Source organism: Calidris pugnax, unplaced genomic scaffold (assembly GCF_001431845.1).
Source record: "Calidris pugnax isolate Ruff unplaced genomic scaffold, ASM143184v1 scaffold41, whole genome shotgun sequence".
In the NCBI taxonomy this organism is placed as follows: Eukaryota; Metazoa; Chordata; class Aves; order Charadriiformes; family Scolopacidae; genus Calidris; species Calidris pugnax.
Genome location: NW_015094509.1, coordinates 14,076,366 through 14,095,633, shown reverse-complemented (window position 1 = coordinate 14,095,633; position 19,268 = coordinate 14,076,366). Strand labels below are relative to the sequence as shown.

At 35.7% G+C, this 19,268-nt stretch overlaps 1 protein-coding gene across 4 annotated transcripts in view; it reads left to right on the top strand.

Moving 5' to 3' along the window:
* Positions 1 to 18,901, top strand: part of NUDCD1 (NudC domain containing 1) — a 36,445-nt gene extending 17,544 nt beyond the window's left edge. For all 4 annotated transcript variants that reach the window (XM_014965599.1, XM_014965600.1, XM_014965601.1 and 1 more), the window contains 7 exons: positions 284 to 467; positions 4,261 to 4,449; positions 5,909 to 6,116; positions 10,214 to 10,358; positions 12,567 to 12,692; positions 13,227 to 13,386; positions 15,860 to 18,901. In XM_014965599.1, the coding sequence (XP_014821085.1) occupies positions 284 to 467; positions 4,261 to 4,449; positions 5,909 to 6,116; positions 10,214 to 10,358; positions 12,567 to 12,692; positions 13,227 to 13,386; positions 15,860 to 16,152 (1,305 nt within the window). In that variant the 3' untranslated portion in view covers positions 16,153 to 18,901. The remainder of the gene's footprint in view (positions 1 to 283; positions 468 to 4,260; positions 4,450 to 5,908; positions 6,117 to 10,213; positions 10,359 to 12,566; positions 12,693 to 13,226; positions 13,387 to 15,859) is intronic.
* The last annotated feature ends 367 nt before the right edge of the window (positions 18,902 to 19,268 follow it).

Below are 19,268 nucleotides of genomic sequence, written 5' to 3'. Positions count from 1 at the left end.
GCGGCCTGTTTTGTGGATCTTTGTGCTTTGTGTAATGGGCCTTTATAATGATTTTTATAATATAAACAATAATAATTAAAAGTGTTTCAGAACACTGGCTTGATAGCCAAGGAAGAAGGAATCAGAAGTGTATGACATTCATGGATTGATACTGGCAGAGGGGTTTCTGGGAAGCAAATTTTAACTGATTTGGCATTCACTGAAGCTTTGCAGTGCTTTCTCAGAAAGAGCAAGGCTTCTATTGTAACTGACTGTGACTTCTTACTACAATTTTGTTTTCTAGATTGTGTTTAATGAAGAACTAGGAAGTCCATTTATTATAGCACACAGTGTTTCATTTGTAAAATCTGATATGCATTCAGTGGCTGTGCTGCTGCTTAGGGTAGAAAAAGATGAATTGGACACAAAAGGAAGTGGATTTCATATTACCTTGGAATGGGTTACAATTGCAGAGATAAGCAAAGAGGGTAAGTGTTTTACATTTATATTACTGGTGAGTAATGTTTAAAAAAAACCTCATGCCTTTATTCTTTGTTTTAGAAGTTGATTGTTGCTCAGGTTCTAATAGTTCCCCAAAACTTCAGCTTGACATTTACATAGGTAATTTTTCCTTACATTTTGAGGTGAAGGTACTGGTTGTAGACCTAAATTCTGAGAAACATTTGGAAGCCAGAAAGAAGTAAAGTTTTTTACATGTGTAGTTAATGTAATTAGAAAACAAGGTAGAACATTACTTTGTGACGTTATGAAGTGCAATTCCTCTTTAGCTTGGTCTTGTAAAATCAAGGTTGTACACAATTATTTCTAAATAGTGTCTGTTGTACTTTCAAAATGTTGTACAGCTGGATATGGTTTTTTGTTTGGTTATGTTTTGGGGGTTTGTTGGTTTTTTAGCCTCCAATTAACAGTGCTGTGGGATTGGAATTAGTATGCAATAAAGATAAGAACTGTAGCATAAAAAGTAAATACTGCATATTCTAGGTTTTCCTACAATAAGAGTATGAAGTTATTCAGTTAATTTTAGACCAGCATACTAAAAGCATATTAGTTAATGTATTAATACCTACTAATTAATGTATTATCCTAATAAAGTTTAGCAAAGGGTAACTTATCTGCTCGATATGACCATGTATACTTACTTTAAATATCATGATTTCCATAAAGGATACAAGATCTCATGCTTCAGTGTCTGATTTAAAGATGTGTGGATTAAATTCACTTAACTTTTTGGCAAGACTTTGGTACAGTCTCGTTCATTATCTTCCAAAGGTATAATTTTAATACTGATAGAAACAAGATCTTTAACTACTTGAACCAAAGCAGCTGATTGCATACTGCAGTGTTACTATCCAAATGTTCCTCAGTCCTCCTGCATACATAGTATGGAGACTAGACTAGACTAGACTATTTCAGTTGGAAAGACCTACAAGGATCATCTAGTCCAACAGCCTGACCACCTCAAGTTAAAGCATGTTAATAAGGGCATTGTCCAAATGCCTCTTAAACACTGACAGGCTTGGGGCATTGGCCACCTATCTTGAAAGCCGGTTCCAGTGTTTGACCACCCCCTCAGTTAAGAAATGCTTCCTAATGTCCAGTATGAACCTCTCCTGGTGCAGCTTTGATCACTTCCCACTGCCCTATCAGTGGGTACCAGGGAGAAGAGATCAGCACCTCCCTCTTCACTTGCCTTCCTTAGGAAGCTGTAGAGAGCAATGAGGTTGCCTCTCAGCCTCCATTTCTCCAAACTAGACAAACCAAAGTCTGTAGCCCCTCTCTTCATAGGACATTCCTTCAAGCCCTTTCACCAGCTTTGCTGCCCTGAGTGGCTTTATTCGTGTTGTCTGCTGTTGAAACCTTGGGTGGTGGAAATATCTCTGAGAGCCAGAAAGTCACCTGAGATTGCCTTATGCTTTTGTGGCCAGCTCAACAAGAGGAACAAAGGAGGTGACCATTGCTTAAAGAGAGCACTAGCACAAACTTTTATTATATTTTGTAATATTCTATATTTTCATAAATAAATTATTTTTTACAGTGTGTTTATTAGGACATAGGACAAATGTTCATGGAGTGAAACATTTTCCATAAAATGGATTTTAAAATCTTTCCAAAAATCTTGCCAATTCTCCAGTATTTCCAAGGAACAAACAGACAAAAATCTTGTAATTACAGCAGAGATGTAAATCACAGGATTCAAAGCAAACTTTAATTATGAAGAAAGAAATAAGTTTTGATTTCTGTTAAATAAACATCTCGCAAATCAGACTGATGCATGAACCAGTCTCAAAGATAAAAGCTGTTTTGAGGAATTACAATACTTTACATACTCTTTCATCAGTAGGCAATTGCTGTGCTTAACTTTTCTTGAAACTCTGCCTGTGGATGCAATTTATCAAATCAGATTGTGGTAAAAATAAGTAGTTAATCAACAAGCCATTTCTCAAATTACCAAAATCTGTGCTTCATCAAAGCAAAGCCTTACAATGTAGTCATGTCTCTTGACACCAACAAGACTGTGAGAGTCTCTGCCGTGTCTGGTTGGCCCCACAAAGTGATCTCACCTACGGCTATTGTATTACCAAAGAACAGAAATGGAAGCAAGAAAATAAACTTGTATGGAAACAGTGGATAGATCTGTTCATATCTTGTGTGGTGCTTCAGAGGGTTGTGACAAAGGTGTACCCTTTTGCAGTTTGTTGTTTTCTTTGGTTAACTAATGTTTTAGGAATCCTCCCTGTAAAAGCTTGAAATGAAGAACCACTCTGCTGCTTGATTAAGCTCAGAAAATGTCACATGCTTAGCTTTCTTCTGACCTTCTTTACAAGAAAAATCATATGGTATAAATTTACAGAAAAGATAATAAAGGCTTACTTAAAAATGTAAAAGTGTTGGTGATTGGTTGAAAATACTCCACAAAAGGTTTGGTCATACAATGGCAAGTTGTAGAGGAGGTTGTAGAGCCTTTTAACAAGTGAGCAAATGCTGTAAGAGAGGCGTGCAAAAAAATGTAAACAGTAAAAATCAGTCAGTTAAATAAGAGCTCGTTCAATGAGTGGCTAACTTCCCACTGCAACAAACACGTGCCCCTCTTGGTCATGTATCTAAGCCAAGATAAGTTTTTAATCTTTTAAAGCAGGCTACCCTCCTTGGAGTCTTTTTTATTGTATAGATCTCTGTCTCTAATTAGAATGATTGAATCTCTTCATCTAACTGCCCCGGCACCCCAACCAAACTTTTTTAGGAAAAAGAAGGGGACTTTAACACCACTAAGTACCAGAATTATAGTCTGGTTATTACTCTTTTCTCCACTTCTTCCTTAGCAAACAATATAACCAATTGAGAGGACTTAAATTGCACCTGGCTTATCCATTATTACGGATAAACATCTATGACTTCACTGTTTCTCTAAGCTTAACATTGAGGTCAAACAAGAACACATATTGGAGTACTAGAGTGGCATAGGTTATTTTTACCATCATAATATTGTCTTGTCTAATGTGTCTGCTGATGATTCTTGATTCTTTCAAGTACAGTTGTAGTTACAAGTACAGTGATTTCTTTTAATAGAGTTGAAGCATAAATGTAAAAAACTAAACAATTCCTGAGAATAATTTTGATCACCTGTGAGGGCTTTATCAAGTTGTTCATTTTTTGCTAAAAGTCCATTTGCACAATGTGTTATTATTCAGAAGTTGATAAATTGCTGAGGACTCTGCGGGCAGTAGGAGTCTAATGGGAAAAGAACAAACCTTGTCCTAAAACCTGTCACCTTACTGGTGTTTTCAGTCGTCAGTACTCGTGTTTGGGAGCACAGTAGAGAATAGCGTGGACCTTGACGCCAGTAGCTAACATTAGGGACCTCCCCTTCAAAGCACAGTGTTTTACAGAAGCTGAGGAAGATGGGCATTTTTCATTACGAATAAACTGTTACCACTATCTTATTTCATTACTTCTCAAGTTTTTACAGCAGCTCAAAAAGTGTTTGGAAAACTTGTTCACACAGAGGCTGTGAGTGGTTTTGTGAATTGCTGGGCTGGCTGTGATCAACAAAGTCATCAAAAGAAAAAAGGTCAATGTTAGATTAACTTTAGGGTCTATATATTTAACAAACTCATTGGAAAAGAGAAGATAAATTTTGTTTCAAATCATGGTACTGTGATTTAACTGATAGGATTGCTTATTATTTTTAAGTGTAATGAGATTCTTGTATAACAATATTATCGCTAAGATTTTAATTTCTTTTTTTTTTTAATTTTATAGGTGATCATAGATATGAAATCTTTAAAAGGAGAGTTTTACAAGGAAAATCTGTCCCCCATTATGCAGCAATAGAGCCGAGTGGGGATGGCCTAATGATTGTTTCCTACAAACCATTCAAATTTATACAAGATGAAGACAACAATTTAGAAGAAGAAAAAGATGATGCAGAAGCAACAAATGAGAAGAAAGGTAAGACTTATCTGGCAGATTATGAGAGGCTGCTCTCTTGGTTTAGGAAGTAGCTTGTCAGTTTGGCATCTGTTTGGAACCTCTGGCAATAAATGTTTGTCTCTATATGTATCTTCCAGATTACTTGTTTTTTAAGGAGAGATTGGCTTTTTGTTTGTCTGTTTTCACCCTGGGAGGTTTTATTGTGCATAAACCTCTATGAGAAGCTTTTCTGGATTTTTGTTTTCTCTTTTTCTTCTCTTTAAGAGATAATTTTTCTTTTGCTAACCTAATGTAGGCTATAATTTTTGTTGTGTGGTTATATAAAATAGCAGACATAATAGATACCAGATGATGAAATAAGATGTGCCAGTAATAGAACTCAATCGATAAAGAAATATTAAGGCAGTTATGTTGCACATCAGTATTTTGGTTTTTAATTTGTTCTTTCATAGTCTCCTCTGTATATTTTTGACAACTTATGGGAAGGCTGTATTGAAGATGGGGGAGAGAGGAAGTCTAAGCTACTTTTTTGGTGTCACTCAGTTTTCTTATAAATTAAGATTTCTAATAACAGATACAATCTGTGTCAAATATAGAATTTTGAAGGTTGTAATTTCTCATATATTAGTAGTTTCTGGGAAGTATATCTGTAGCACCTGTGACTGATTCATTGCAAACAGGAGACTCGTGGTAACAGGATCACCTAATCTTGTATTGTGTTGTGACAACTTGAGAGCTTCCAAAGGGTCTATTCATATTTTACTTTTCCTCAAACAAGAAGGTAACATGCAATATTGCTTCTGCATTTGTGTCTTCTGTGACCAACTGTGCACTACCCAGTTATGCCTTCCTTTTGTAGAAACACTTCTTGTGGAAGTTAAATAATCAAGATAGACATCAGGCAGATACTAGACACAGGAGCAAAAGTCAAGCATCACCTCTGAGCAGGCAGCTTTATTTCATCTCCATCAGCTGAGGCAGATGAAGACTTCTTGGTCTGTTGAATAGCCAGTGTAGCTTCTGGTGAAATAGATAAGAAAAAAATGTCCACATCTCTGAACGACATACACTTCTGAGCACACAGTAGCTTGTCAGTACCACTGCACCTGATGTCTCTTCAACCAAATTATTAATAATTAATGTTTCAGTGTATTTAAGTACATTTAGTTATTAATTTTGTAATGCAACAATCAACTAAGAGTAATAGTTAATGCCCATTGTATAACTAACTATCAACATATTTGAGTCTAGATATGAATATAAATTGCTTTCCTGATGAGGAACACAAACGAACTTGATTGCTAAAAAATGTTTCCCCTTTTATAATCAGAATATATTTTATGTAAAAGTTCATTGTAATAGTTAATTTCCACTCTTTCACAGACTTCTACTCCTTGTCTCCCAGCATTGCGTGCTGTGGAATCGAGGACAGCATTCGTAATCTAGTTTGTATTTTTCTGCATGTTTCCAATTGTAGACCCTCTCTATTACTGGCAGCAGACTGAAGATGATGTGACAGTAACAGTTCACATTCCTCAAGACATCACTAAGGATGACATAAAAGTATGCTTTTCCCCTGATAACATACGTGTTACACTGAAAGACCAGCCTCCTTTGATGGAAGGAAAACTCTATTCATCTGTGGACCATGAAAGCTGCACATGGATAATTAGAGAGAACAAAAGGTGTTGTATATAGTTTTTAGTTTTTCTATTGACAGGAATTGATTTCAAAGTATATACCCTGTCTCTAATCCCTCTGGGAATGGACTCATTAAATGCTATGCCCTGCCTCCCTCCTTACAAGAATCTATCTCCTCTGCTGAAAATAGTCTCACAATGCTGTTTCTTTAGTTAATCGTGAAAGTAATCCCCTCCTCTTACAGATACTTGCTTATAAGCTGTATTCTATACAGCTGTGTTTTACAACAATGTAGAACAGCCTTTCCAAAATAATAAACTCTTATTTTGTTGACCACCTCACACTATTTTCTCATGCTTTGCCTGTGTTTATTGGCAGCCAGGGTTCATGTCCTGTTCTGATGTTGTCAGTTGCCTTTCTAAAACAATATTTGAGGATACAAGCTACTGGAGATAATCCATGCATGGCTGTATAACTACCTGGTTATTTTTATTCTCTTTGAGAATAATCTTGTCCATTCTCTTCTAGTTGATCAGAATGGAAAAGTGAATAGGTAAACTGTTAAATGATTTTCATAAAGATAGTGTATCATAGTTATGAAACTTTGGTGGTAAATTCAGTAAGTGAATTCAGTAATACTTTGAAGTACTAAAGAAAAACTTCATTTTTCCCAAATAGCCAGCAAAAAAAAAAAACAGGTATCAAAATGTTAAACATAACTTTGTAACCAGAGTAAACTTAATTGGTTCAACAATTTTTGTTTTCACTAAATTTTATGTTTGATTAGCAGGAATTTACACTGTTGTTTATGGTAATAATTTCTCTTGTACTGCAGCTTTCCACAAACAGAAGCTTTTTTGTTAATAACATAAGAGATATTCTTCAGGTGTGACTTATGAATTCATTATTATTATTTTCTTAATACATTGTACATTATATACATGATACAAAATTAATCTGTGTGAGCTCAACATGCTGTAGACTTCAAATAGAAATGTTTACGGTTTTATTTTAGAAGTAAATCTTAATTGGCTCTTTCTGAAATAAAACACAAAAGAGTGAAGGGGGGAGAGGAAGAATTCAGAGCTCCCTAAACCATAATCAAAGTTACTACTTTTTTTTTTTATTATTATTTCAAAGCCTTTTAGTCCTAGAAATTTAGTTGTGTAATAGAGAACTGCAACCGAATTTTGAACATCTAAGTTTGCTTTCTACTTGGCCTCTATATCGTTAGTAGTGCCACAGGAGGGCCCTTCAGACCCCTAAACTGATCTCAGTGATGTGTTCAACCATTGGGTTAGAGGTTTTTGTGGGTGTAAATTGTCTGCAACATTTACATTTGCATCAAAAATGCTTCATATCTGGAAGGTGACACAATATTCAGATTTACTTCCACGTATGTTTCTGCACATGTAAAAGGGAGTGTGGTCCCTATATATTTGGAAATTTACCCTTTTGAGTTTTATGTTTGAGACTTGAAAATAAAAGCTTGTGTTATAAGCCACTTTTTTTTGCATTGAACTGGCACGGAGCAGAATGTGTTAGTTGTCTCCGTTTTCCAAAGCATTTTGAAAGGTCTTCTGTTATTCTCTGCTTGGCCTCTTGTTTTCTAATGCCAGTCATTAATAAGCAGTATAGTTTTACTTTGAAGAGGTAAATGCCCAATAACAATATTTGTTACTTGCATTGAAGTCCTTTTTTCATTTCCATAAACTAAACTTACTAATGTAAAACTCTAACTTACTGACTTTTTTACTTTTTGAGCTTTCTTTGGTTAACAGTCACCAAATGCTTGCTATGAGCAAAAATGTATGGGTGTTTAAGGAAAGTCCTGATATTCTAGTAGTATAGAAGTTCTTGCTGTGCATCTGGCTTAAAATGTGACTGTGGTGTAGTTAGGGGTTTCTTCTGAAGAAAAATTATCCCTTTGACCATGCATATTTCTTGGAAATCTTGTTTTTGACTCCAGTAATTCAAGAGAGTGTATACACTTCAGTTTTCTGTCTGAGTCCCAATTTGAAAAGTTATTTCACAAACATGAAGCCTACTGATATGAAAAAAAAACCCATCCACCTGTAACTTTTTGTGTAGTTTGGATCTGTCTTTGGGTCTCAATTAGACTTTTTTGGTTCACAGAGTTTCCTGCACAGTTTCTGCTGTAGAGTTTCCAATTTAGTTTCCTCTGAGAGGTTTTGAGATGTGCAAACTTTAATCCTATAAGCCTGAACCAGCATGCCATAACTGGGGAGAATACAGATTTATTTCCATAGCACAGTAATGTTCCCAACCATAATATTATGGAAAACATGACCATCTAAAGAGGGATTTTGAGAAGACACAGTGAAAAATAGGCTTTATATTGAGCATAGCTTTCTGACATCATGAAGTCTGAGTTTCAAGTAGAAAAAAAAAAGTTTACTACAGTTTCAAATTGCAACTTTAAAATACCTACATTTTCCTTCCCATTCCCCAAGTGTGGAAATTGGGGAGCAGAGTGTTACGCATTTGAGAGATTGTATCTTATGACAGTTTTGCCTGTTTCTTTCTATTTATGACAGTAGTTATTCTTGCCATTACAATAGTTTAAAATACAAAATGACTGTACAGTACTGACTTCTGAGTGCTTGGACAGGCTTGATGTCAATATTTTTCATTAATGCGTTATTTGACCTTTTATGTGAAGTATATGGGTGTATATGCCTTGTGAGATTTGTTTAATAATAAGAAAACCAACATGACTTTTCTGCAAGACAGTCATAGTTAAAATTTTTGTCAATTTCTTTTGATAGTCATATGGTTTAGTTTTAGGTAGTCTTGCGAAGAGCAGGGAGTTGGACTTGATGATCCTTATGGATCCCTCCCAACTTGAGATATTGATTCTATGATTTACCTTTGGTTTCCCTTATGAAAAATCTTGGCTTTATCCCAAAAGGTTTGCTGTAAAAGATATTTACTCTCCAAAATAATTAAATAGAGGAACTAATATTTGTATATAGATTACTCTAGTGCTATATACTAAAATGTGACTTTTCAGTTCTTGATCATTAGCTATCACAGTGAAAATAACTTGAGTAACTAATTTTTTTGTTGTTAATCAAGTAAGCAATATTGCACGAATCTCAGGCTTCTCTTTTAATGAGAAATAGTAATTACACATTTTAATGTAATAAGTTGTACTCAGTTCTTAATGTTGATACTGCAGTGCCACTTTAAATCTGTGGATTAAAAGTTTAAAACTTGCTCCAAAGATCTTCTGTAAAAGTATGCTATTTCTAAAACCAATGTAATTGCTTCAGAAACTGATTCAGAGTTCACCTATTAGTTATTGTTATGATGCAGTACTTAGTAACTTAGGTTTTCCTGTTCAGTCAGGTGAAAGACTGTCATTGTAGACTCTGTATCTAAAAAGTGAATTTAATAAAATTAGCTCTCATTTTCTAATTTTGTCATTATATCCATGTGTTGGTCTAATGCACTAATTAAATGGAATTGCTGTGTTGGTGCATTGGGTTGTCCCTTGTTTCCTATCTATTTAGTTATTCCTAATGGTTATACTAGTTTCTCTTAAGTTTAGGTTTTTTCAAAGGTTACAGAAATCATGTATCTTCTGAGATACAATTTTTGTTATACAATGTAGACAATTAACTGTTGTAGTATTTCTAAGATCTATAAAACACAGAATTTTTTTTTGTCCTGGATGTTATGTGGTAGTGCACAGTTAGTAGCCCTAGTAGGTACTACTTAAGTTTCAAATCAATCTCTGTAGTAAAATTCTGTCACTCTTTGAATAGTTTTCATTACGGGTGATCTCCTATGGTATTTAAAATATTTTAATAAGACTGCTTCAGGGGACACTGCATTTACATTGAAAACTCTGAGGACACTTACATGAATACATTGTCTTTGTTCTTAAGCTTTTAGAAATCACATGTCCTTAGTCTGTTTTTCTTCAGAATATTTTCCGTCCAAATAGGTTTTTTTTTATAAAATGAATGCTAATGGTTTCCGTTATGTGATTTTCATTATTAATTCAATTTGGAGAGGAAGAGTGCTCAAATCTACATTTAGAACTTTTTGACTAATCAGAGAAATGGATGCGGTGTTTTCATGCCCTACTCTTTGTCTTCTGTTTGCATTTTAGCTTGGAAATTTCTCTAATTAAGAAAAATGAGGGACCCCGGTGGCCAGAGCTAATAATTGGTGACACAAGAGGGGAATTCATTATGGACTCTTCCCAGTGCTCTGAAATAGCCGAAAGCCTGATGCATCTTACCTCTGAAGTCATGGTGAGGAACTGAAGATAAAGCATTTAAAATTCTTGTATATTCACATGTTGTCTTGCCTTGATATCATAAGTCACACTATATTGACATAGCTCATCAGTTCATTTACTGTTCTGAATCCTAACTCTACATTCATTTTTAACTGAAACTGTTAACAAACTAATGGCACTAGAGTTGTGAATGTACTTTGAAAAGTAATATCATCCTCATGGGTGACTGAATTGAGCTTACACGATAGCGTCTGTGCACTAACAGAATCTGATTTAACATTAGAAATACATTTTGTTGCCACCATTTACCACGTGACAGCTTGTTTTAAAGCAGTTGATTTAAGTAATTTTGAAGGATGTCTGTTTTTTGTTTATCAATAGGCTAGCAACACTTTCATACTGTCTTCCTAATGATACCCTACTTGGCTTATACTGACTGTCAGTGTAAATGGCATTTTTAAAGGAAAATTTAGGAAAGCGTAAGCATGACTCATGAACTGTCTGGCATTATTGTGATACAGGGAGTCTACTTAAAACAAAATAAAATGTAAATTTTAACTGCTGTTTGCTTCATACTTCCCATTTTGGTTTAATTAGAACGTGGCATCTCATCTAAAACTTGTGAAGTGTGACTCCCTATGGGTCTTGATATATTAGTATTGGATTATTACTTTTTTTTTTATAAGGCTGAAAAGTGTTTAAAAAAATCCTGTTAAGTGCCTAAATTGATTTCCCTCCTCTCCCCACCTCCCTATTTGTGGACAAGATATTTTAGTACATCTTTTGACCATGATTTTATTGGGAACTTCATATTTCTTTTCTTTTGTAACTCATGCTGAACTTCAAATTATGATTTTGTTTGTTTGATTTCCTTTTCAGCTTATGTGCAATAGTGATCATGTTAAAAAGAAATCTTTCCTTAGGTAACTGTTCATTTAAATAAATCTTAAGTATTTGTTATACTGCAAATTTAGCTGCATATGTGTAATAAAGGCATGGGTTCTTTTTGGACATCTCAATTGCTTATGATAATGGTGTCTACCTGGAAGGTTTTTCTAAAAGCCACCCAATGAAGCAGTAAACAAAGAGGCCATCGAGAATGCTTGATAGAGGAGAGGTGAACCCCAAAGTCCAGCCTCTGAAGAGACAGATACCCTGTTTTAAGTCTCGTGCATTAGCCTACAGTCTATGACACTTCATTTTTCTTTTTCTGTCATTTAAGGACATTTCTTTGTTATCTCTTTAAAAAAAATTGTGCTGATCTTCTTCACTTTGTGGACTGAACCAAACTGAAGGTTCTTAATAATCAGCTGAAAGGATGAAGAAATGTGCACCAGAACTCAAGAACCCCCGTCAGATGAATTGGGTCTTAGTGCCCTGTGTAATCATTCCTTACACGTTCTGTTTGGCCTCAACTTTCAGATTATATTAGTTGTCAAGATGGTGTCTTTTTTTTGTCTACAAGAAGCAACATTAATTCATACTTAATGAGGAGTGTATATTTTTGCCTTCTGTTTAAGAAAGGTCCCTTTGTGTTATGATGAAGTTAGTTGTTTAAATGTATCACAAAGGTAATGTAGCTTGGTTGTTTTGAAAATTATCCAAGGTAGAGGTCAGTAGCAGAAGTAAGCTGTTTCTGTGTGCAGTAGTGTTCTATCTTGCTCTTGAATTACTAGTAAAAGTGAGGGGTTGTCCTTTCTTTAACTTGTGGGATATCAAAAAATACATATGCTTTTTTCTTGTTTTGAGCTCATTAAAAATTTTGCATAGCAGCATTATTCATTTTAAATAATTATTAGCAAGGCTAAAAGGAGGCATATTTAGAGCTACTTAAAAAATGAATTAATCCATTTTTTGATAGAATTTTGGATGACAATATGAAAGAATCTTACACTGGTGTAGATGTAGCAAACCTGCATAGGTTTTCGGGATTGTGTACTTTTGCTACTTACAGAAGGGAATTTATTGTTCATGTTTTAATGGCTTACGTACTTTTCCTTAAAGTGAAATTAATTTTGTTGTATCTACTGCTTATGCTATCCCACAACAGAAATGATTCTATTCACTTTAGGTAAGTGCTTAATAGCCTGATCTTTGAGTATGTAAGGATATGCAAATGATTCTTTCTCTTCTGATGAACTTTTTTTGTTATGAAGTAGGATTTTCAGTAAATTTTCAGTAGCTTGGATTTTCAGTGTAGTTCATTGTCTTTTTATTTCAGAATCCGAACCCTGAAAAGGAAAACCCACCCTGTAATGCACAAGAATTAGAAGAATGTGATGCTTTTCTTGAAGACAGCGCAAGCTTGTGCAGATTTGATGGTGATACCTTGAAAGTCACTCATGTAGTAAGTGCTGCGAATTATTACAGAAATATTTTTAAACATTTTTTTATGAAATGCAAGTTGAGTTCTATAATCAGAACAAAAATCCATGCAAACTTCAAATGACATTTTCTTCCATAGTGTAAAATCACAGTAGCAACAGAAATTATCAAATTATTCTAACTAATCCTTGTTCTGGTGCTTACCAGCTTTTACTGCAGAAGACCAGACATGATTACTTAGATCTTTTTCTAAAGTCACAAGTTGTAGGTTAGGATCCTTTTTCCTAGAAAACGATTTCTACAGAAAACACATATTCCTGTTTGCTTGTGTAATGTTTTCCTAAATATTATCCCAAGAAACTTAACTGAATCTGCTTGAAATGTATTAGCCACCTGTAGCGTATTGAGCTGTTGATCAGTGGGATGCAGCATTATGTATTCAAACATTCTGTCAACTAACAAACATTAAGCTGTTGATCATTTAACTCTGGCAGTATGTGTGGCAGAATCTCCTGTTTATGTTTTAATCAGTATTTTGCGTTTGTTTTGTTTCCAGATTAATCTTGGAAGCAACCAGTATCTTTTCTCAGTTGTTGTGGATCCCAGAGAAATGCCGTGCTTTTGCCTGAGGCACGACGTTGATGCTCTGCTCTGGCAGCCCCATTCTGACCAACCAGAGAACATGTGGGAACACATCGCAACTTTTAATGCTTTAGGTAGGAAATTAACTTTTTTTTCACACTCCTCTGAGTCTTTTTTACCCGAATACTTTTAGTATGGCTTCTGTTGATATTTCACTTAATTAAATTTGAACTGAAAGGTACTATAATTCTCTTGATAGCAACATGCTAGCTTAATTTTAGAAATACTGGAACACAAATAAAATGTTTATGCCTTGGGCAGAAAATAAGCCTTTTCAGACCATATACAGAATGTAACTATAGCACTGCACAGTAAAAAGGGAGAGTAACCTGCATAAGTGAACTAGAGTTAAAGACTTAAAAGCACAGTCAGCACCTTAACACACAGAAATGGTCAGGGAAGCAGCTGCAGTTCATTCATGACACACATAGATATATATGTACTTACAGTAAGATGTTTTAAAGAAGCGACCTTTAGAATTTTCCTATCTCATTGTCCCACTGGACAAGTCTGAAGAATTGGAAATATTTGTTCTGTTTCTTCTGTTATAAGAGCTAGGAGCCCCTATATATGAGAGCTAGGATGATGTACCAGCTAAGTGATCTTGGTACATAGTATATTCAAAAGAAGCTAAAAGATATGCTTCACATATCCTCATTTAAACTACAGAACTCTCTGCTGCAAAACTTTGTTGACATAGAAAGTTTTCATGAATTTGAAAAAAAAAAATTAAGTGAAGAAATTGTTGTGATAGGAAAAAACAATCAAGAACCTGTGTCAGCTCTGCCTCAAAAAGCCCCTGACTGTTCTGAAATTACAGACTGCCAGAAAAGTAGAAAATGTGATGTGAAGAATCGTTAGTTGTACTCGGGGCTAAGAATTTGGTTACAGTCACAAGCTCAGAAGCAGAAAGTACTTTGAAAAATATGGGTGCAAAAGTAAGAGTTGCCGAATGGGATCAAATGGGATGGTCCACATAGTCTGGTATTGCACATATGAAGTAAGAAACAGATAAATCAACTTTCATTAAAATTAATCTGGTCCGGAATCTACTTCTGCTGTGACAAGTCTAGTCTCCATGTTCCATAGGTGTTCTCTAGACCCACTCCGTCAATAATGCCAGGAGTGTGACAATTTATCCCCTCCCTCCAGCTCCCAGATAGAGTTGTTTGACCACATCACTCTGGGTCCAAGATGAAAGGGAAGATGTTAGCTGCTTTATAGAGCTCACATAGATTACCGTAACACATAATTGGTTTTATTGTGCGTTTTTGCAATTTATTTAGTTTTTAATATGAATTATTTTTAATAGCCTGTTATTTTAACTTAAGATCAAATTAAAATGTAAGCATCTTAACAAAGTTCTCTAACAAAAGATATAAATTTCATAATTTGTTCTTTGTTTAGTCATTTCAAATTTCATTATGCTGGGGAAAATAGCGGATGACAGGGATTAAGATGTTTTTTCAGATAACTGTTAGTTTCAGGTTTCTATGCTGACTTTGTAGTGCTGTTTTAAGAATGTGTTTCCATTGTTTTGAAAATAACAGGAAGGAAATTATGGTATCTGAGCTTTTTGTACCTATGGTGATAAAAAACAACATTGTTAGTCTACTCCTTTCTCTTTATTGTACTATCATTTTACAGTATTATATTGAAGTTTATACTTCTGTACTGATGTAATTCACCTTTTATGTGCCAAAGATGATGCAAGTCATCAGCATGTTTATCTACAGCCAAATTGAGAAGTACTTTGCAAGAGCTAGTAGTAAAAATCAGTATTTTCTAGATTAAAAGGCTGATTTTCCAAAATCTACAGTATTCATTATATTGACCAAAGCAATGGTAGTAGCCCTATTTCCTTCTTCCTCTGCTTGAACTTTTGGAATTAGTTTTTAATAAGCTATACAAAGATTATGATTGAAAAATTAATATTTATTCAGGTCTTGAACTGAAACCACCTCCCGCAGGTAAACCGGCCAGTCTCTGGGCAATGGCTCCTCTCCCCAACCCCTCTCCCCCCCTCCCCTATTTCTCAGCATGTAATTTTATGGCATGGAACATCTCTTTGGTCAGTTTGGTTCAGCTGGCCCTGTTGTGTCCCCTCCCAGCTTTTTGTGCGCCCCCAATTTACTGCCTGGGCTGGGATGAGGGCATGGAAGTTGGAAAAAGAGAAAGCCACGACAATGTGCAAGGACTGCTCAGCAACAGCCAAAAAACTCATGTTGTATCAACACTGTTTTAGTCCCAAATTCAAAGCACAGCACCTTATGGTCTTCTCTGAAGAAAATTACCTCTGTCCCAGACATTTGTACTTTGACCTCTACCCTATGATAATAAGCTATAGGTACGTGTGCATCCAAAATACTAGTTAGGAAGATGTACAGAAGAATTGTATATTGGTATTTAATAACAACATATATCTCCTTCATTCTTTTTTTGTTACTAATTTCGTATTATTTTTTAAGCTAAGCTTGATTTTGTCTTAGCCACTTGAAGTGCTGTTGAAACCAATATATTACTTCTGCGTCTTTTTGGGCTGTGCAGGTTATGTCCAAGCATCCAAGCAAGACAAGAAGTTCATGGCTTGTGCCCCAGATTACTCCTACGCTGCTCTCTGCGAGTGCCTGCGGCGCGTTTTCATCTACCGCCAGCCCACTCCGCTGGCCACGGTGCTCTACAACAGGAAGGAGGGGAGACAAGTCGGACAGGTTGCTAAGCAGCTGGTAACAACCCTGGAAGCCAGTGATCCTATCTTAGGCTTTCAAGCTACAAGCGAGAGATTATTTGTTCTCACAACAAAAACCTTGTTTTTAATAAAGGTGAACTCTGGAAATTAATTATTGAGTGTATTCTGCTGTAATTTGTGTTAACAGTTTGTTAAAGAGCTGGCGAGGTAAATGATCTGAGAAGTTCAGTACAATTCGCTGAAGTTTAAAATGGAGATATTTTACAGGGGAATCAATTTTTTTCATTAGAATTTGTCTGTAAGATAGTGAGAAAGTTTTTCAACTTTGCTGTCACTGAGGTAAGCTTTTTCAGAGCTATGGTGAAACATCTTTACGCTAACAGCTTTCCCAAAGCGATTGTCAGAGGCTGCTATTGCATAGGTGAATAGATTTATGCATTGTTTTTTCCAAATGATTGTTTGCCATACTTTCGAGAATTTGCTTCTGTTTTTAAATGCTACTTTACCTATGAAAGTAGCAGCAGATAAAGAAAATAAAACCTTGAGTTACAAGCAAAGTTGTGTGTATCATAAAAAAAAATAATCCCAAATTCATATACTGTTAACCAAAAAAATGATATAATATCTCAGTATTCAGTAGTTTGAGTGAAATGTGAATGGAATGAATGGAGTGGTATGTTTCTTATACAGGCCATTAATTAAAGTGGAATAATTTCATTGTATATGCAGATTTTAAAGTTTGATTTGGGACTTACTCATGCCTGCAGTGAAATCTGTTCACATTTTAAAAGACACTAGGATAGCTTTTAGTAGCTTTTTCTTGAAGCAAAGGGTGAATGTATGGCTGGTGCTTACATATGGAATGGTGTTAGTTATACTCTCAGTTGTATCTTTCTCACTTGGCATTTGTACTTCTTCTCAAGTGTTTAATTTGCAATTAATAGAGAACGGCTCACAGAAAAGCACCCGGATTGTGAGCTGAGGTGGGGGCTCAGAAGCGCTGCTGCTGCCTCAGGTACCGCTGTGAATGCTGTGCTGCTGCTTCACCGTCTGGCCGTGACACCCGAGTCCAGACCTGGTGATGTGTGATGTCAGAGTACACGGGCCACGAGGATGCTTCTAGTTAATGAACTGGCTTGGTTAATTTTGTTGAAAAGTTGTATCTGAAGATTTGTGTTTCTTATTTTAAATTGACATTGTCAATCCAGTTAAACCAAAAAAGGGTCAATTGTGACCTCCAGAGCTCCAGTCTGGGTTGGGTTTTTTTCCCAGTTTTGTCACAGCTCTATAGCAAAGAATGCCTGATCAATGTACTGTGTGCTGGCAGGAAAGCTGCTGGGATTTGTGGTATCAAAGTGCTGAAACACACACAAATTGCTGGGACAGGCATAAATGCAACAAGTGGCCTAATAGTTTGCATCTCTTCCAATGCTATTTCAGACCTCTGTAGGAGAGGAAAATAAGTGTTCCTTTCTTAGGGACTAACAGTTGTTAGTTGTGATAGGTTTTGACCCTCCTCAAAATTCTCCAGAATCTCTTTTGTATTGTTGAAATGATTAAAGAATATAGTGAGAATTTAAGGTGGAGACCAGCAGTTGTGACTTGCAAAAACCCTCCAAACTCAGTAGCTTTTCAAGGAACCTGATTTTCCTCACTCTTACAGCAGTGTTACATTGTATATCCAATATTGAAAAGTTTTTCCTTGTACCCAGGTAAGTTAAAACAGACTTGATTTGCAAACCTTCCCTTTTTCTGTATTTCTTATAACTGTTTTCAAAATGCTTTCTTAAATGGCTCAGTGAATGTATTACTGTTTCATGACTGTTTTGTATCTAAGTTTTCATTGCTGGGCAATAATGTCAAACAAGGTGGTAGAATTCATGGAGGGGTCCTTTAGAAAAGGTTTGATGAAATTGATTACTTTGCAGCATAAAGTAAGTGCTTTGAGATTTTTATGATTATTAGTAACCTGAGATTTAATCACTGGGAATGCAGAGTTAAGAACACGTGATGCTTGGGGAATGGAGGAATGCAGAGGGAGGGAAGGATCTGTGGGCAAGGGGTTTTTGTCACCTCAGGTGTATTTCAGGAAACTTCAGCACAGATGAAGTTTCAGCTGTTCTTTGTCAAATTCTCTTTGCTGTGGGTTAGATGTCTGGAAACATACTTCTGCTGTCTCTGCAACACAGGAAACGAAATCAAGTTAAATGGTTACCTCTTCTGAGCCGGTGTGATTATGTGTAATGCCTAAAACTCACATTCTGCCCAAATGTCCGTTTCATGGGAGTTCGTTTGCTCCTGGGAACAACTGAACATGGGGAAGAGGTTCATCCCTTTTTCCATGTTACTCATCTGTTTGCAGTCATGGTGTTCTCAGAAAGGATGTGTCAGATGGTAATCTCTCTTTTATTTTGCTTTCTATGAGAGTTAAGGACATTGTATTATTTTAAAGATTTGTTGCCTTGAGGAACCTCGCATGCTGTTGCACACCAAGCTACTGCAACTAAAAGGCTGCAAGCCACAGGGAGGCATGCACTGTTAGGACTTTCCATTTCTGTGCTCACTTAATTTTAAAGCTGTTTTGTTCAGTGTATTAATGTAGCCTTGTACAAGGTATAGAATGTGGATATTTTAAGAGAGATGGTTTTCTGAGAACCATAGTTCAGTTTTTCTAGGATTTTATTTCTTGAAATCTTACATTTTAAGACACCGTACTTCCTGAGAGGTCTCAATCGCAATCTGTTTACACGATTTCTGAGAAAATATTTGGCTATTACAGAGTTGCATTATTTATTTCTAATATTCTTTTCCAGTGTTTTTCTTGGCTGCATATTTGGAATGTATCATGTATTACTCTACAAGTTTCAATAAATGGAAAAAATGTTAAATTTATTAATAAAGGGGTTTTTAAATTATTTTAAAGGATTTCTGTTCATTTCATGCAAACCTGCATCCTTCCTATGCTACTGAAACAAAATAGAAAAATAGAAATAAATTCCTTAAAATAAGACGAACTGTGTTAAGAAGCAAAACCCATGTGCAGGGGTCTTCTTCATGTCCCGTATCTGCCAATATACAGTTTACAAAGGCAGTTACTGGAGGGGGTTGATACGTATTCACCTATGTTCTTGTCTAAAAGTGCATGTTGGGCCCATGTGAACCTCATGAGGTTCATCAAAACCAAGTGCAGGGTCCTGAACTTGGCTCAGGGCAACCCCCGGTATCAACACAGGCTGGGGATGAAAGGATCCCTTCCCCCAGGAAGGA